This window comes from Gymnogyps californianus, chromosome Z (genome assembly GCF_018139145.2).
Source record: "Gymnogyps californianus isolate 813 chromosome Z, ASM1813914v2, whole genome shotgun sequence".
In the NCBI taxonomy this organism is placed as follows: Eukaryota; Metazoa; Chordata; class Aves; order Accipitriformes; family Cathartidae; genus Gymnogyps; species Gymnogyps californianus.
Window position 1 is genome coordinate 34273592 of NC_059500.1, and position 18851 is coordinate 34292442.

At 40.8% G+C, this 18851-nt stretch overlaps 1 protein-coding gene across 3 annotated transcripts in view; it reads left to right on the top strand.

Annotated features, from left to right (window-relative positions):
* Positions 1–14428: 14428 nt before the first annotated feature.
* LOC127027160 (long-chain fatty acid transport protein 6-like) overlaps positions 14429–18851 on the top strand; it is a 41521-nt gene continuing 37098 nt past the window's right edge. For all 3 annotated transcript variants that reach the window (XM_050912704.1, XM_050912705.1, XM_050912706.1), the window contains exon 1: positions 14429–15138. In XM_050912704.1, the coding sequence (XP_050768661.1) occupies positions 14625–15138 (514 nt within the window). In that variant the 5' untranslated portion in view covers positions 14429–14624. The remainder of the gene's footprint in view (positions 15139–18851) is intronic.

Genomic DNA, 18851 nt, shown 5'->3' on the forward strand with positions numbered 1-18851 from the left:
TCCTTAATTGCACGAAAGATAGGCTACTCCCAAATGGACATAAAGAAAAATCTTTCAAAGTGTTGGATATTACTTTATTTACTATGACTTCTATTCAAGAATCATATTTATACTCTCTTCAGAGGTCCTACAGATAAACCAAAATTCTGAGAGGCGTCAAGTCAAGGAGAAGGGAAGGTGCTTACAAAAAAGACTAAGTGTGAGTTTTAAACTGTCCCATGTTTCTTGGGATCTGGACTTAAATAACGTATCTCTCAAAAATTAAAAAACATGACAACTTTTTAAATATCACAGGGTGTTTACTATTGGATAATGCTTGCTTTAGTGTTTGTTTAACATGCAACTATTTGTTTGAATTTTATCAAATTCAATATAACTCACCAAAGATTCCTTCAAAAGCCTTGAAGGAATGTATCTAAAGTAAACAATGTTGGCATGCTATACTTTAAATAACGACTATACAGTAGTCTTTAAACTAGATCACCCTGGAATTTGGAGCAATGAGTGAAGCCAAGTGTTTATAAAGTAATTCGTAGCCTTTTCAATAACAGAAATCTGATAACAGCATAACTCCTATTACTTTTTACTACACAGGTATCTTGACATACGCATTTATCCTTCACGTAGGAATTATAAAATTTCCCCAAAACAGTGACTTTCTGAAAGCAACACTGGTGCCCAGTTAAGAAATTCTTCCAAAGTAACTCAATTAATTGCAATTTTTGTCTTCACCATTATCATAATAACAACTGCCGTATGAAGTTATGGGCCCATTTAATAACAGATACTGGTACTGTATTTTATATTGCCTGCATCTAGAGCTCATTCATTCCTGCATATGGTGACAGTTGCAGCTCTTAAAAGGACTGAAGAAATCTAAATCCTGGTCTAAAATAATCTCCAGAGTAGGCTGCTTCTTGCTCTAAGACACTTCAGATGCTACAGGCCACAACTGAACCTTAAATAGTAAATAGAATCACAAGAGTTAGCAGTCCAAAACTCCCTACATTTAAAAAAACCCTATTATTTACTTGTACAAAGTAGACGATTTAAATTTTCACCTATTCTCACTCTGTATGTATGCTTATTTTTTTGCATAGTTTTTTCTTTCTGTTAAGTGGATATCTACACTGCCACATAAATACTAACAATACATATGCATTTTATGTGAACTACAATATAGAGAATCCTTATTCAAATTCTCTGTACTTTTACTTCAGGACAGAAAGCAAGCTAAAGCCATAGGATTGAGCTACTTACCTCAATAAGAAAATCAGGAAAATAAGAAAACAATAATGAGGAAAAATGTCAGTATCAATAAATTCGGACTCTCAGCCACCTTCCCCCCAAAATGAGAAATATATGGTATTGACAAGGACACAGTAAAAATGAACAGAGTTAGAGAATCTTAACACAAGTACCACTTCCATTGTAAAACACCCTACATGTTCTATAGTATGGCTTGAGGCCTGAGCCTTTTTTTCAGAAAGAAGAGCAACAACGATGTGGCAAAGGTATCAAGGACTTGCAGAGACAGAGATACTTATGCAGCTTTATAGTGGGGTTTGTGAGAGAGCTGAAAGGGATGACGGTATGTGGGATATTCTGCTTCTCAATGTTAGAGACCGTAAAGGAACATTTGGAGTCTGCCTGTTCAGAGGAGGAATGGAAAAAGGTATTGTGTAGCAATAGGTCTTTATATTAATCATTTTCTGTCAGTCCTGTCAAACACCTTTTCTACACATACAGCAGTATTTAGCAATTTTGACTGACAATACTTCTAAAAAATTCCTATGTTCTGTGTTGAAAAAACAGTTTAAAAATATCAGGACTCTTGATGGTGGAACCCTTAATAGAGAAATCTATTAAATGGTTGTTCTTTTACCCACATTATATTTAGTGATACCTCTCATACAATTTTTCTGATCTGTTTTTGAAACTTCAAGGAGATGATTCTTGACTTTTTACTAAAAATCAACTATGGTAGCCCTTCTCAAAATACTTCACTAACCAGTAATTTCTGAATATGGCATTTGCAAAGCATGCAAATCAAGTAATTTTGTTATTAAATAAACACAAATAAATATGGAGTAACCAAATCGTGACTACACCCAACACTCATTCAGAAAAGGATTTTTAGCAACTTCCAGACGGAACCTTTATCCCTTGCCAAGCTAAGAGCCCCAAATGAGTAACAAGGCTCTAAAATCCTTCAGAAAAAACTGATAGGAACAAAGATTGTATTTCTGAAATATATACATATAGCAAAGACTTCTGAACTTTAACTTCAGGAAAACAACTAATCAGTACCGAAAGTCGGAATAACTATCAGGTCTCATGACATGTAACTACGGCATGTTGCTGCTCTCCTGACCACCCCTGCACTTCCTCGATCTCCGATCATGCAAAGAGCATAACCTTTGGAAGGCAATGTAGTGCTGAGAGACAGGGGACAGGAAGGGGACAAGATAAGGAGTGCAGCATGTCACTGGCATCTCTATCCTTCCTACTGGCTCCTCCCCCATGTCCGTGTTCATCCCTTCTTGCCCCCATTGTCAGAAGTCTAAGGCAAAAAAATCCAAACCCTCGCCGTTTTACCGGGATGAGAGATCTTCACTAAGGTAGTTTAAGAAGACAGTGCATGAGAGAAGTGACTTATTGCCGTGCCTGAGCCTGTGCTGTCTAGGCAGACTGGTGCAGTCACTGCTATCACAAATGTGAAACTCTTCTGCAGTCTGTGTTTTTTCTTCCTCCAGCTAGGCAATTCTCTGCTTTGCTTATTCCACAAGCTAACCAGGCACAAACTTCCCTGCCTTGGCATTCTGTAGCAATTGCAAAAGCAACTCTTAAGTTCATTTCCCCAGGCTGTTATTTGTCAGCTATCATGGTTTACAGACAGATGGAAACGTAGGCAGACATACTAACCACAAATTACTCCAGTTAGACTATGTTGGCTGGTCATCTTTGTACAGCTTTGCATGGTCAGCTGACCTTCTTGAAAACTTCCAGAATTCCTTTTGCTTTCAGTCATAAGGGGAGCTGACTACCTCATGTTAAAGCAATTTTCACTGCTGTCGACACAGTGACACCTGAGTGGACAGTGTGCTAGCTGAGAATATATAAAATGGGATTACCTCAGCATGTATTAGTACTTCACTGACCACTAACACTCATGCTGGAAGGGGATTGTTAACACCGTTGAGACAGGACTATGAAGCTGCGATTAGCCAATAGGCCACTTACTAAGTGGTTAATGGACTAGTGTGCAATACAGGTTACTAATGTTCATTACAGTAAGTCCTTTAAAAAAAAAAAATTGGCCACCGCACACAGACACATCCTTGAAAATTATTTTTCAGCACCCTGGCATGAAAGTTACATTTTGCAACAAGATCATTCATATAGATATAAAAAGTTATTAAACTGCATCCAGCTGAAGTTTTTGGCAAGAAAATCCCTTCCAGAAACAAAAGCACAGTTATTTGCTCACATAACGCTGATTTTTTCTAAGTGTCTATACTTGCCTTGTTGTTACCCCTTTCTTTAGTCTTTTATTACCAGGCTAGCATTTGAAGATACCCACATATTTACCTCCTCATTTTTAAGATAACCACTTAATAACATAGACACACCCCAGGCACTTAGAAACTAAGAAAACGGCCAGTTTGTCTGAAATGTTCATGGCTTACAGCTTAGAAACACCATAAAATGACACATACAACAAGTATTTTCTGTGCATGCAGTACTGACTATACCAAATAAATGCAAAGTTAATGACATTAAAATATCTGACTGAGTCACCTTGTTTGTTCCTCATTAACTTCATGAGCTTTATCAATCAAGGTGGTTGAATATGACAGATCTCATCTACATTTCTTATGACAAGTTACCTGAATGAACATAAAGGATTTTTTTTTTTTTTTTTCAGAAACACTTTTCAGAAAATTGCTAAAGACATGAGGCTCCAGCTGGAGTCAGAGAGCACTGCAGCTTCTTAGAACCTGTGAGAATCAAGTCCCAGGCAGTGCCACAATGGGCAAGTGTCACTAATTGGCCTTAATGGCCCTCACCAACAGTCACCTGGGATCTCCTCCCCTCCACCCAAAGGCCCCAAGAGCTCTATTTAAGCTCAGGCCTGGGCAGCTCCTCCTACCTGAACTATGTTATCCTGTTCCATGGATGGACCTTGCTGTATCCTTGTCTCTAGTCCTACCTCTGGCCTCATCTCCTGTCTGGACTCACGGGATGGACCTTGGACCTGATTCATCCCTGTGTCTCATCTGGAACTGCTGACAGCCCCTATGTTGAAGTACCCCAGACCCTGCTGTGTTCAGATGCAGCAGGACTGCCCTCTAGTCAGGGAGGGTACTACTGCCTGTGTTGTGGGCATCCTCAGCACCTGTTTTGTCCCCCAGCTTGTTCAGTAGCCCTGCTGGTGGTGCTTGGTGACACTGACTATGTGAAATGGAGTCACAGTAATATGAAGTGTAAGTTTTCTCTGCAGTCAGCTCTCAGAGTAAGCTGCCTTGTGAAGGGGGAAAGGAGAATACCAGGAAAAAAGGGGAGCACAAAGAGCATGTCAAACATTGCTTCAAGCAAGCCTGAAATTCATGTGTGCCAGAAACTGTTATTAGCTGTAAAAAACCACACCAACTCAATACAGGAGACTTAATGCAAGAACACTTTTCTTTACAATTGCATTTACCAGGATCTAGGTACAAGACGCTTGAGGAATGAGTCTCTTGCACCACAAAATGACTGTGGTTTCAGGATTCAGAAGAAATGGCCCAAACATGTGCAGAGAAGTACAAGTACCTGTAACTCTTAAGCACCTAAAATTCTTTTCTCCTTCGCCCATTATAAGTTGGTTCTTGGGCTTTCAAGAGACTTGTTTCCCCTCTTCATTTCCATACAACAGAAAAGGAGCATGTGAGGAGAAAACTAAGAAAAGCAGCAAAAGTTTTTGCTCCTGAATTTAAAGAAATCAGTACTTCAGCATATAGCTCAGTTATACCAGAAGACAAAGTATTTCTGAAAGTGGTGTTCCATATAGAAGACACAATTTTTTAAAACATAGGGACAGATTCAGAAATGGGAGTACAAGTACAGGGAAGCACTGCTAGCAAGAAGAGGCCACAGTAACAAACTGTTGTATCAGCTAACATTGATAATACTATATTCAGAGTCAACAGGTAAAATTTCTAATGCAATCAAAGTACAGAATAGTGAAAGCACAAATATGGGACAGATGTTCTCTGGCATACTGTTTGTGATGGAAACATGAAAGCTCAGAAAACAGAGGCAAGTTGAAAACTATCTTGGGCATGCCTGAAGGCACAGAAGGCAAACACCCTGTTCTAATCCTTTGAAGGATGATTCCAGCAGCCCTTTCACCTAGAAATTCAACAGGATAACGAAAAGACTGAATACTTCCAACTGGTAGCTACTCAAAACACCCCGATTAGAAAGATTTTTTTTTTTATTTCTTTTTAAATTAACTTTGGTCTCCCTAGCACATACCCACAAAGCAGAAGCAAACAGAATGGAAATGGTAGGCATCTAGCTCAGAGATGATTTCTTAGAGCCAGTTTGTCGTATTTACTCATTGTTGCAGTTTTGCCTCCGATGTGCTCCATGCTGTTTTGACACAGGCCAACAGGCCAGAAAATTTCCCTGGCGATCACTAGAAGCCTTTCAGCTAGACTCCTATGTTATCCTATTCCAAGCCATGATAAGATTACGTAGAAGTGTGTTTTTATTATTTGACATCTCTTAAAAAATGAATTGGGATGCTATGCTCTGCATTAGGAGTCTAGAACAACAATTATAAGAATAACCAAAAATTAAGGCATGGAATGCCTACATGTTAGGTACTTTCAAATCATCCATAACTTAAGTCCAGTTAAACTAGCAGTCAATAAAATACCTATTTAAAGGATGTGAAAACAAGGGCACTTCATACTAAAAAGTCTGTTTCCTTCTTCGCTCAGTTCACATCCTGTCTGGGTTTTCCCCATGCTTTAAAGGCTTACTCTTCTTGCATACCTTACACCTGAGACTGCACCAGAATATCCTTTCTAAAGGATTTACATTCAGATTCAAATCTTCATCTGACTCTTACTTAAGAAGTGCTTTTGATCTTTCTCTACGAGTGATTAGCTATCCTCAAGAGTCAAGTAAGGTAAGCGTCCCTTTGACAGGTCAGTGCCATTTCCTATACTTGATTAGCAAGGTAGGAGCTGTGTAAGGAGTAAAATCAAAAACATTGGCTCGAGTCTATCAGAGTAAAATGTGAAACTCTTCCATATCATTATTATATTTCACCTCAAATGTGTAAACTGGAAACGAAATAAATTTAAAAAAAAAAAAGTGGCGTTGATATTTGCAGATTGCTGTCGGTTCTTAATTCAGATCACTTCTGGATGACAGTGAGACTGAATCCCAATTCTATTTTTGCAGGATCCAAAAAACTCACTGTTGTGAGCTTATTCCATCAGCAGTCAACAAAGTTGTTCAAGGAGTGAGAAAATCTGAATATTTCAGTTTGCTTCTCGGGAGGTTATGACTAAATTTTACTCGAGCACTAATACATTGGCATAATATATAGCTAAATGGCTCCTAGTGTGAACACAGTTTCATGAATTCAGGCAAAACTACAGATCTACCCATAGAGCTTATTCAAAGCAAATTAACAGACAACAATAAAGCGCCTTTTTTTTAATGGTCTACTACATTAACAGTAAAGCTTTCCGTCAATAAAATTACATCTACCAGAGATGAAATTTCGCTACATCCTTGAAAGGTTGACACAAGTCTGTAGTGTTGACCTGTAATGAATAACTTGAGACAAGACACTTCATGTAACGTAAGCATTTTAAATGAATGTCCTCACAGAACTACAGAATAAAGAAGCATTCCAAAATATTATAAAAATGATTTTTCATTTCCTATGGATTTGAGTCCTAAATGCTTTCCAATGATCAAAAATTTCCATAATGTCCTGTCCCTGCCACCACAACTTTAGTCTTTACCTCCTCAGGTCCCTGCAATAACTCTAGAAGGACTACACCACTCATTCCCCAAATCCCCATGTGACGTTATTAGTCAAGAGTTAGTTTTGTGTGGCTGTTTCAGCGCTATGACTTGCTGACTGGTCACTCGGCCATCCATTCCTGGTTTGCCTATTACTTGTCTAGTTTTACATTTAAGATTTTAGACTTTGCTAGACATAAGTTTCACAGATAAACTGTGGAAATTAATAGACAATTATTGAGATATAATTATTTTACTTTAATGGGGATATAATTGAATAGTGAGATGTGAAGAGCTGGGAATTGCATTTTCAAGGTATGTTTATTTTTATATAGATTTTTCTAGATTATATGTTTCTATTTTTTACAATCTAGAAAAGGATTCAACAGGTACTAAGGAAGAATTCAATAGTGGGGGACAATCTGCAAGATAATCTTCAGACTGTGAATCTGTTTTCTTCCTTTTCCGTATTACAGCATTCTCTGACAATCTGAAAAGCTAGCTGTCTATTTTTAAGTCGTGGACACTCTTTTCTTCTAGGAATGTCTGTTTCACCTTTTTCTGCTGTAAAATTCAAAACTTCTATTCCAGAAGGAAAGTCACTACTTTAAAATTACCTTAATAAAAAATCAAAATAAATAGCTGACACTTCAAAATTTATGCTATTATTTTGCCTGGGAAAAAAACCTTCATACATATAAAATACCTTATTTAAAGCAACTTTTTTTTTTTTTTCAAAAATTGAAGTATTTCACTTTGTTGATGCTTATGCTACTAAAATAGCACAAGCTAATTCCCTTAAGGCATATTAGCCAGTTTCAGAGTTAATGCAAATATACACACAGCACTATATTACGTTATCTGGATATTATAAAGGCATAATGTGCCAAAATGATAATATCGAAACTACATGGGTTTTTACACTACAGAAGCATTTCAGTAATTTGTGTCTATTTTCTTGCTACATTGAAATGTTAGAGGGAAATGTTTTAGTTTTATCTAATCACATTTTTCAAAAAGAAATTCTTCTTCCATCTGAGTTCCACCAGAAGAAAATTAAACTCCTTTATATTTCATTATTGGGTCATACCATACTCTCAGGCATCAAAATGTTTTCTGTTGAAGGGAAATTGAACAGAATAATTACAGCATACTAAATAAGTCAGGCCTCTGGTTTGTCTGTGGTATGAGTTTATGAGTTCTACATAACGTCAAGAGCAAAACAGATTCCAGCTCATGACATGCAACAAGAAGCTGATTAACAGGTAAATTTCTTGCAATACTTTTGGGGTTTTATTTACTTAAAAATAAATATCACTACATTTGAAATATAAGAGTTTTTAGAGTTTTTTTAGAGTCAACCTTTGGTATAGCCTTAATTAAGCTTTCTTCAAAATATGAATTTACCACTTGCAAGTATGTGCTATGTTAGTAATTTTCATCTCATAATAACATACAATTTTTCCCAGACAACTATTGCTGTATTCAATGCACACGGCAGCTTGTATGTACTTAACAACAGTTCAGTAGTTTGTGTTACACTCATTGACCCATGCATGCAGAAAATTTTATTTTCACTGCTGTTATCAACTAGTTAACATGAAATAAAATTATTAATTTCTTTGTGAGCCTTTCAAATCCTATGCTATTTACTTTAAAAAATATTAGGAAATGTGCATACATGTCCATTGGATAAAAAACTGAAACAGCAGAGAGCAAAAATACTGAAGGTGAATTTAGCTCTGCTAACTTTAGGGGCTAGACCAGCTACCTAAACTGAGGCATGTAAGTGCCACTTGGGACGGATGACACTGACAACTATGACTCAAAAGCTCAGCACCTTCTGCATAGGCACCTACAGGTCAGGCAATCACTGCCAAGGCTTCCAGAATAGCACTAGATCCCTAATCATGGGCAACTGATCCAAGCCCAAGGTATAGACAATGCCTGCATATACGCCGCGTTCTTACGCTGCTGTTACAGTTAAGTTGAGACCTTGTCAGGATAGTCAAGCAAGCAATTCAACTCATCCCAAATTAGACATCAGCATTTGGTCAGACTAGCGACTCTAAATTCCCTTAGTCATACTCAGTCGTCTTTGGTGCAAGCTCCCATTATAACCAATGCTCACACGTAGACACCCATCTACCTCACAGGTACCTATGAGCTGAATCCGACTTAGACAAATTAGTCAAATATGTCTGATAATGTTTAAGGGTTAAATTTTTCACCATTCCACTGTGCATAGCATACAAAGCATGGCTCCCCATGTCTTAATCTATAGTTGTTTGAGTAACCACCAAATGAAGAGTCTAAGAGGGTCTTGAAGTCTAAGGTTAGGCATATAGCTTGGCTAAATCACCCAGTTTGCGGAGGGTGTAAGTGATTAATGCAGTATCACACAGGAATTCTGGCACAGGCAGGGATCAAATCCAATTCCAGTACTGCTTCACCTGAATTCTGTAACTCTTTCATTGTCTACCGAAATTTCTTACCTCAGCTTATCCATTTTTATAACAAACAAGAAAATTACTGAAAAGTAACTCATACACTATAGAAATTGTCCTTCCTCCCTTGGGGATGATGACAAGAAGGAAGTTAATGTTAACTTGGATAATGAGTACAGAGGATTGATATAATTTCTGTGCACAGTTGAGAGGAACAGGGACAATTCAGAGATCACAAAACCACAATTTTCCTTTGAAACTAAGTATTTCAGAGTACCAGAGTCTTTATGTTAGGATCTTGCTCATCATTTCTGTTCTTTGGGATCAGCAGCACTGATAACATGTAAAGCACAAAATTATTCCTCTTTGTTCCCATGACTAATGTCTTTGGTGATGTGCTAGTCATCAGTCACCTTAGTAAATGCAATCTCCTGCTCACTTGCCTGTCTCATTTTCAGCTCACAGCACAGTATATTTAAAATACATCTCTCTCATCCACAGGCCATTCTGTATTTATCTTCCTTTTGTGCTCTATCAATTACCTATCACCTATTGCTTTTCCTTTCACTCTCATCAGGATACCCAGAGCTTTTCAGAGATCTGACTCTTCGAGTATTTTTGTTCTCATTTCTTGTCACGTCTGCACTACATGGCAGAATGCCTCCCCTTCTGCTTTCTTTCTGCCTTCTTCAAAGTAATCCTTGCAAACAAGAGTATCTTTCAACCGCCCTCTGTCTTCTTTCAAATCAACATGTAACTATACATCTTTCTTAAAGCTCATGGTCTTTCCCTTTATTCATTATTTACGCACATTTACGTAGCAGATAACAACGCCAAACTCTAGTCAACCAAATAACTGTACAGTGGTTTTTTACATTACTTTAAGCACAGGTTACTGTAACATTTCATTTACTTATTATTTATTTAAAAAAAAATTAAAACACTGGCCCATTAAGTTACCTTCACCTAAGAAAAGCAAGCTAATATTCTATCTCCTCACAAAATGTCTTTCTGGAAGAAGTGATGCTCACCAGCTGAAAAACTAAATACTTCTGTCTTCCTGTAAATGCACACCTATCTAGAATACAACATATACAGACATCTCCACTGCACCTTACAAGTAAGGAACACTACCGTATCAATAAGCAACTATCGGCCTACTGCCACTATCACCTATAAAGAGCCACGAAGTCTATTTGTAATCTAGTTTTGCACTACTTAATTTGCTTGAATTTGTTTCCAATGGATGTCCAGACAGCACTCGTGTAACAAAGCTGTGTTCTGTATATTCTTTATCTAATCATGCCTCAGTCTTAGTGGTAAAACAGAGAATAACAGTACTAGAGCCAGCTGAGAACACAACTCAGCTCTTCAAGTGTCTGTTCTCCTCCATTCCTTTGGGGCAAAGCCAAATGAGTTAGCCTAGATTAAAAACTTCATGATAACCATTAGTCAAAACCATAGAGTTTCGAGCTAAACTGATTGACTCTGCAGTTGGAGCCGACAAACAAAGACCACTCATCATTTAACATAGTTTGACTATGCAACGACCTAAAGGAGAGATGTCCCTGTAGTAAGGAGCACTTTTAGTATTGAAAAGTGGTGCAAGCAGCTGTTGCCTGCCACTTCTCAACGTGTCTGTTGCTGCCTCAGCCCACCTTTTTCCCTGATTCTCTCATTCAATTCTCAGTGCAGACAGGACCACCAGAAAGATAGTTTATATGATTCCCAGGGTTTTAAGCTAAGAGCGAAAAAGTTTTTTCAAATGACATGAAGAAATTAGCATGAAGCTGAGCTTTGGCTTGAGTCAAATGGCCAGAATTAAGTTTCCATTATTCCTTGTGTTCCTCAGTTTCAAGGGCAGAAAAAACCAGAATAAACTGAACTTTTCCTGTTAAAATTAGTGGCGGATTGGTACAAAATCTACCTTCAAAAGCTCTGGTTGAATCAAGTCTGTTCTCTCGGCCATAAAGTACCAATTCTCCGACTCCATGATGTGGAACATATGCCAAAAAGCCTGAGAAATCAGTAATCTATTGTTTCTGTTATTATCCTTCTGTAGTCATTTTCTCAAACATTGAGGAAGGCAGTGTGCACTGTGATTTAGAGTGATTTACAAGTTTTTGAGTTTGTAGAACAGAAATCTGTATGATATTTACTGTCGAGGGAAAAGTCTTCTTGTAGTAACATGATCATTTGAGGACTCAATTTGCAGCATTTGAATTACATCTCCTGAGTTCTTTATTAGCTCCTTGTTTTCCTACCGCTTATTGGGTAACAGGAGAGCAATGGCATACGTGACATGCTGCAACCTTGTTGTCATCCTCTGGTGAGAGGGCAGGTTTGCCCCTTAATGAATCATTTGTGCTGTGGTTTAATCAGAGTGCAGGCTTCCAGGGCTTGCCAGAAACAATACATTCCTCAATTTGATTGCCTGGAAACTGCGTTCTGCATTATCAGTACAGATCATTCTTTCAGCTCTTTTGCAACTGTTGCTTCCTCACCCATAACCATTTCCATTCACACTTCATTGGTACCAATTTCCTTGCTTCTGTCACAAGGCTCTAAAGGATGCTAAGGAGATCCTTACCCATAAAGAGGAAGACTTGGGCAGAAGAGGGGAAGAAGCTGACAGGAGTTTCTTGCCGAGGTGACCTGGGTTAGCTAAGAAACCCACCAAAGTTACACAAAGCAAGCTTTGCAGCAAAAATGCCATGGTTCAAAATAAGTTATAAGTTTTGTAAGGAGGACTCTGGACAAATTTAGGCCATTTGCTTAACGCATGGAATGTTTCAACTGTAACTGGCACGTGTATTTCCAATATTTAAACATTTTAAATCGCCATACGCAAACTGCCTCTGCCCTAGAAAGAAAAGCTGTAGAGTAGAGGATGGTTTACAGGCTGAAAGGGTGACTGATATTCAGAGCAGGAGAGAAAAGAAAAGAAGGAATAAAAAAAAAAAAGAAGAAAAAAAAAGGGAAGAAGCTGTAGAGTGGTAGCAGAGGAGAATGGCTGGGGCTTTAGCAGAACAGGAGACAGGGCCAATGGGCTAGATGCAGGCTGGATGAATGGGATATCAGGTGAGTGTTTTAGAGAAGTAAAGGTCTGTTGGGGCTGTTCCACTCTGAGCGTGGAAGCCCGAGCAGTGGTCGGAAGACCTGCAGAGCAGAAATCGCAAGATGTTGTCTGGATGTAGTAAGGGAGGATTCTAGAAAGAACTGAGTGACGAGTTGCTTTTACTGTTCAGGCTTTACTACTCTGTTCAGGGTTTCTACTAACATTTGTTCTAGCCAGTCTAAAGAAGAAAGTTAGCATATCCTTTCAGATACGGGATTACGTCCACGCTATTCATAAAATTCAAGATGAGTCTGGAAGAAGTATCCTCTGGTATATAAATTTCTTCTTTGTCCAGGGAAGGAAGACATCCCTCCCTGACTCTAAAGTGCACAAATGACACAGCAGGCTGGCTTGATATCTGAAGAAGACAATGGAAACAAGGGCTACACTGTCAGCTTTCAGATCTCACAATTAAGACGCATTTGAATATCCAGTGCCAACTGGATGGATGAGAAGTACATTCTTGCATATATTGCAGTAACGCTCTGGAACACTAGCCCAGTACATGAGCAAACAACAGGATGGGGTGTGGAACATGATAAGAGGCTACAGTATTCTGGTGCGATACTGGCAACAGGCAGACAGAGGAGTTCATACTGTAAACTACCAGTACTTATGGTCTTATGACTTTAGAAAATTCAGCATTATTCAAAAGCACATTCATATCCTGTAAAAAAATGCATTTACTATAGGCTACAGTTTTAAAATAGGTAAGTACCTTCTGACTCTTTGTCACGATGCACTAGAGTCATGAATTCAAATTGTTTGTGGCCAACACAAGGGCAGAAAACGTGTCACTCGTAAAATTACCTCAGCTTGTCATGGTCCACGTAACTCCAGACTCAGCTGCACTCAAACACACGAACACCACATCATGCGTCTCACCAAGGGCAACGGCAGTGGATGCCTTTGGATGCCAGGGAGCCATCAGTGTGTTGAAGTGCTTGGGATGACAGACCCCAGCAGCAGGGGGGATCAGCACTGTGCCCAGGTCTGACTGCTTCTTGCCAGCGGCACCCCTTCAGCACGAAGCAGATACTCGCATGGTACACTGCCCCACGGCCTTGGCTCAGCCCCCAGTTTCCAGGTGGACTGAACTGCTCCTGAAGGTATTTCCTGGACCGAGGCTACCTGCAACGCTGGTGGCCTCGGTCTCAAACTGCTCCTGAGGCCCAGGCGGTGTGTGAGCACAGGCAGCGGGCTGGCCTGGGCCCCTGTGGTGACAGGGCCTGGACGCTGAGCCCTGCTCGACTCCTCAGCGCAGAGCCGAGCCCCAGGGACCAGCGACGATAACTGACTTCCCGGGGCCGAACCGCTACACGTAACGAGGGAACAGCTCGGCGGGGGGCACCTGCCCGCCCCGGCGCGTCCCACCGCCCTCCCCGGGAGCGGCGCCCCGGCCCTCGCTCTGCCGCCGCCGCTCGCGGCGAGGACCATCCCGGGGCGACGCTTCCCGCGCTCGGCAGCCGCCTTACCCAGGAGCCAACCTCCCGGGCTCCCGCCGCCGGGGGCGGGGTGAGGCAGCAGATCCCGCCTTATGCAACTGGCTCAGGGAGCCGCCGCCGCTGCCCCGCCAGCAGCTCGGTGCTGTCCGGGAGTCCCACGGGCGGGGCCGGGGCCGGGGCCGGGGGGCGGGGAGGCTCTCGCCTCAGCCGAGCCTGGTGAGGGCAGGAGCTCCCGCCCTGCCTGCCCTCGCCTCTGCCGCCGAGGCGTGCCGTCCCGCAGGTGCGGGGCCCGCCGCAGCGGAGGGAGGCTGAGGCGGGCGGGCGGCTCCGGGCGGCGGCCGTGCCGGGGCCGAGGCAGGCGGCGCGGCCGAGGTGTTCGCCGTCGGCTGCTCGGCTCCCCCGGCGCAGCCGCTGCCTGAGCGGGAGCTGGTGCGGGGTTCCCGGGGTGGCGGCGCACGTCTCCGGAGGAGGAGAGGGTGGGCAAAGCCTCAGCCCTTACCGGCTTTCTCCTCAGACTCTGCACCCTGCCTGGCTGCTCCCCGCGTCCCGACTCCGTGTGTCAAGCCGCCTGGCTGTAGGGAAATGAGTGGCTGGGACGACCTTTATCCACTGCCAATGCTGCCCTCCTGGGTACCGGGTGCTGCCGCTGGGATTGTCTCCTTGCTCGTCATCCAGCAACTCCTCTTCCCCTACTTCTGGGCTGACCTGAGATACCTGCTGAAAGTATTGATGTACGGGCTGAGAGTGGAGATGTACCGGCTGCAAGGGAGGATTGTCACTGTCCTGGACAAGTTTGTGAAGCTGGCTGAGAAGCAGCCCCACAGGCCGTTCCTCATCTACGAAGGGAAGGTGCACACCTACCGGGATGTGGACAGGAGGAGTAACAGGGTAGCACAGGTCTTCCTACACCACGCGGCTCTGAAGAAGGGCGACACGGTGGCCTTGCTGATGGGCAACGAGCCAGACTTCATCCACATGTGGTTCGGACTGGCCAAGCTGGGCTGTGTCGTGGCTTTCCTCAACTTCAATGTCCGCTCTAGATCTCTCCTGCACTGTGTCAGTAGCTGTGAGCCCAAGATACTGGTTGTGGGAGCAGGTAGAGTATGCGCCTGATTTGTACATCCAAAGCTTTTAATGTCACATCTGCCCCGTGCATGTCTCTCCAGCTCCTTTATTGAAAACCTGATTTTCAGATGTTCACAGAATGAAAGGAACCTAGGGCTAGAAAGGGCTTCAAGAGCTCGTAAAGCTTAAGCCTCTCAGGCAGAATCAAGTATATCCATGCTTTGGGGACATCCATTTAACCTTTTCTTAAAAAACGTGCATTGCAGGAAAGTTTGCAACATCCAAGTACAGCCTGTTCCAAGTGTTCAGGCACTTCAGTAGCTGCTTAATGTGTCTCAGAAAAGATTTAAATGATCTATTAAGAATAATTTCCCATTCCTCTTGAAATAGTCCACTTTAATCTTATTTAAGTCATGTACTTTGTTCTCCTGTCCTGTCTCCCCATCTTTCTAGTGATCAAAACCACTGCAACTAGAAGGTCTACGCTCAGACTGTACAACTTCTGCCGTACAACTGTTCGCAGAGGAACGGTAGTCTTCCGGGGACTAAAATTGAGAGGGTTTTTTTACAGGTGTAGCACATAGGAGGTTGATTTGTAATAACCAACTCATTGTTGACGTTCGATTGCAGAAGAAATTGCTGTGTTTGAACAGGAGATAATAGTGTGTGTTGTGTAAGTTTCCAAAGTATTACATTTTTATTAAGTGCTTCAAAAGAATTTAAAATCTTGATGTAGGCATACTGTGCATTGTATATTCAAACTGGGCTTCAGTTAGAGAGAGATATAAACTGAAGACAGATCCAAAACCTAAACTTGCCTTAGCATTTATGATCAAGTGCAAGTGAACCTGCAGTGCTAAAAGATCACACAGAACCTTGACGTTTGGTTGGAGGAGGATATTTCAAAATATTAAAAATTACTGTTGTCCTGCCTCTCCAAAATTATTATTTCAAGTGTACTCTGCCTTATTTCTATTTCACAACTTCTTGCCTTATTCCTGTTACACAGGTTGTGGGGTTTTGCATCCATCACACCTAAATGGTGGAATTTCCTTCCATCTGCTCTCTGCTGCTGCAAATTTGTGCTTTCAAAAATGTATTTAAGATTTTTCCCTTGTATATTTTTTAATTATAAATTTTGTCATTCTGATTGTATATGATATGCTAATGAAACAAAAGCCAATTTAAGTATAATCCCCAAACACATGATAACAATGCTTCTGAACTGACAGTTTTTAATTTTGCCTTCTTACTGAATTAAAAAAAAAAAATCTCATTTAACACCCTCTCATGAATATGTGCTTTTGAGTGTATGGATTGAGGAATGGGATTAATGTTCAGAAAATTCTTGCTCATTGACTGTAGTGAAGGAGAACTTTGGATCAAAACTTGTATCTAAGAGTAGTCTTTGTTAAAATGAGAGGCTAACTAATGAATGAAAAAAGCATTTGCAAAGCAGGAACAAGGTCTGTGTTTCCCCACTCTTACTTTGTTAGCAAGAGCTGATAGTAAGAGCGACTATGTTGAACTAACTTGTTCTAGGAGTCTGCCTCTGCTTACAAAAGAAGAGCTATGTGCAGACAGATAATACAACAGAGATACCAACAACTTAGTCTCTGAGCTGGTCTTTTATGTGTTGGTCTTCTTACTTCATTCATGGGTTTTAGCCTCTGCATTAAGTTTGTCAGTCCCTTGAGCCTGCATGGCTTCACATTATTCTTCTTCGGGACTGAGAGGCTCTTTTTTATCTGTATCTGTGAAAGGAGTTGGAGTTCTGTTATGTCCTTGGTTATTGGCCACATCATATGGAAAAGGAGCCTCTCCAAAGGAGTCCAGGTTTTGCAACTGAAGGTTCATACACAGTTCGGTGACTGTGAGGACTAACTCATTCCACTCTTGAAACTAAACCATATTATACATAATTACTGTACATAATAATTTCCCCCTAACGTTTATAAAAAATGCAGGGCAGTATTTAACACGGAGGCTACGCAGTCAGATAATTCTCAGAGGTCTGTTAAACATCTTTTTGTCCAGTGTCAGTGTGTGTTTCAAGGGATTCTTCCTTACCAGTAGGCATGACTTGAACTTTGTGTGTTTTGCTCTTGTGGCACTGTTTTCCACAGGATTGTGCATAGCTTGAACATAGTATATTTTTTCACAAAATATTTACACTAAAAACTATCCACCTGTGTCATAGTCAGGCATCATGTTCGGCAACTAAGATTGTTTTTTAATCCGAGATGAGTATGTCATGGTATTATTTCTGGATAATGGAAATTCAAATTTTCAAAAAGATGTAGGTTTTTCACCCTCCACAAACAAATATAGGCTTGACTTAGCAATTCCTTTTCTTGTCACAGTTACAAAACTATCTTTTCGGTAATTTGGATGACCTTCGATCTTGTTCATATACTGCACAACAGCAGAAATCATCCCCTTAACAATTTGACCATTAACTGTCTATGCTCAGCAAGACCAAATTTGTTCTTGAAATTCTTGTCTGTAATGGCACATTAAGTCAGGAACCTGTATTCAAATCCATTTAATATTAAGGTTTCATTTGTGCTGAAGGGAATCTTCCACCTTCTGCTGATATCTGGAACAGATAATTGTTCATTGCTGAGTCTTCCCTGCTCAGAACGGTGGTGTAGCCTTTCTCTGTGTGAGATGATTGCATCTTGCAGCTTCCTTTGGTGCTTCTTGTCATTTTTCCAAAATGCTCTTATTTTTTTTTAATATGCTACCTCTATCCAAATAGGCGGGTACTATTTATGGTTGCATTTTCTTCCGTGCCTTGTTCAGTCTTTCATGCTGCCTCTTGCAAGATCACTGTCATTTGTGGAATTTGTACTCTTCACTTTTGTTCTGTGCCTGCATATTTTTCAGAGGTTCTGGTTTGGTAACCTGGTCCAATTAGAATCATGTTGTCTGTCCTTCAGCACTTGCAGTCAGACTTTCTTCTGGTCTGACAATTCTCTGATATTTTGATTGCTTTTTCTAACTGTAGATGGGAGTCTTCCAATAGTTCTTAAGTTTTGGGGGTTCGGTTCTACGAACTCTCTGCAATTCAATGTTTTATTCTTAAGCCTCAGATATGTTATAAAAACTTGAAAAATTCTCCCTCTTGTTGGTTTCTTCTATGAAATGGCTATCTCTAAACGGCTGATTCTTTTCTATGACAGCAATATTCTTTTAATTCATTTAGAACAATCTAGTGACTTGATTTTTTCCTTCTCATCCAACCGCAGGCTGTAAGGCAAATATAGATTCTCTGATTTGCCAATATTTAGACTTTGTGTTCCTTCCCAGTATTTCCACTTGCCTTTGTGGCAGAGAGTTTTTGCTTTAGCTACTTTAATTTGTCTGCTGTGTTCCCAGAGCATTTAGCACTTGCTTTAATTTGTTCCGTAACATTCTCACACTTCCATTCCCAGAAGCACTGTCTACCACCACTCCCATTCTGGGGAATGTTTGTTGAAAGAGATTCAAAAGTTGGAGTTTGAAACTGCAGTTTTAATCAAACAGCAGTTAACTAACATGTAAGTAAACGAGGAATTTGTAAAGGAGAAAAAAAGCTGTATGCCCTTCTCTCTCTCAGCCTGCCAGCATTAGCTTACTCTAACAGCAATCTGACCTGTTTAAAAGGTGTTCGTCCTTACTACATTTCTTACCAGATTATGCTACCCCTATTCATTTAAAAACGCCTGGTTAAACAGAGGAGTAAGGTACTGCTTAAAATGA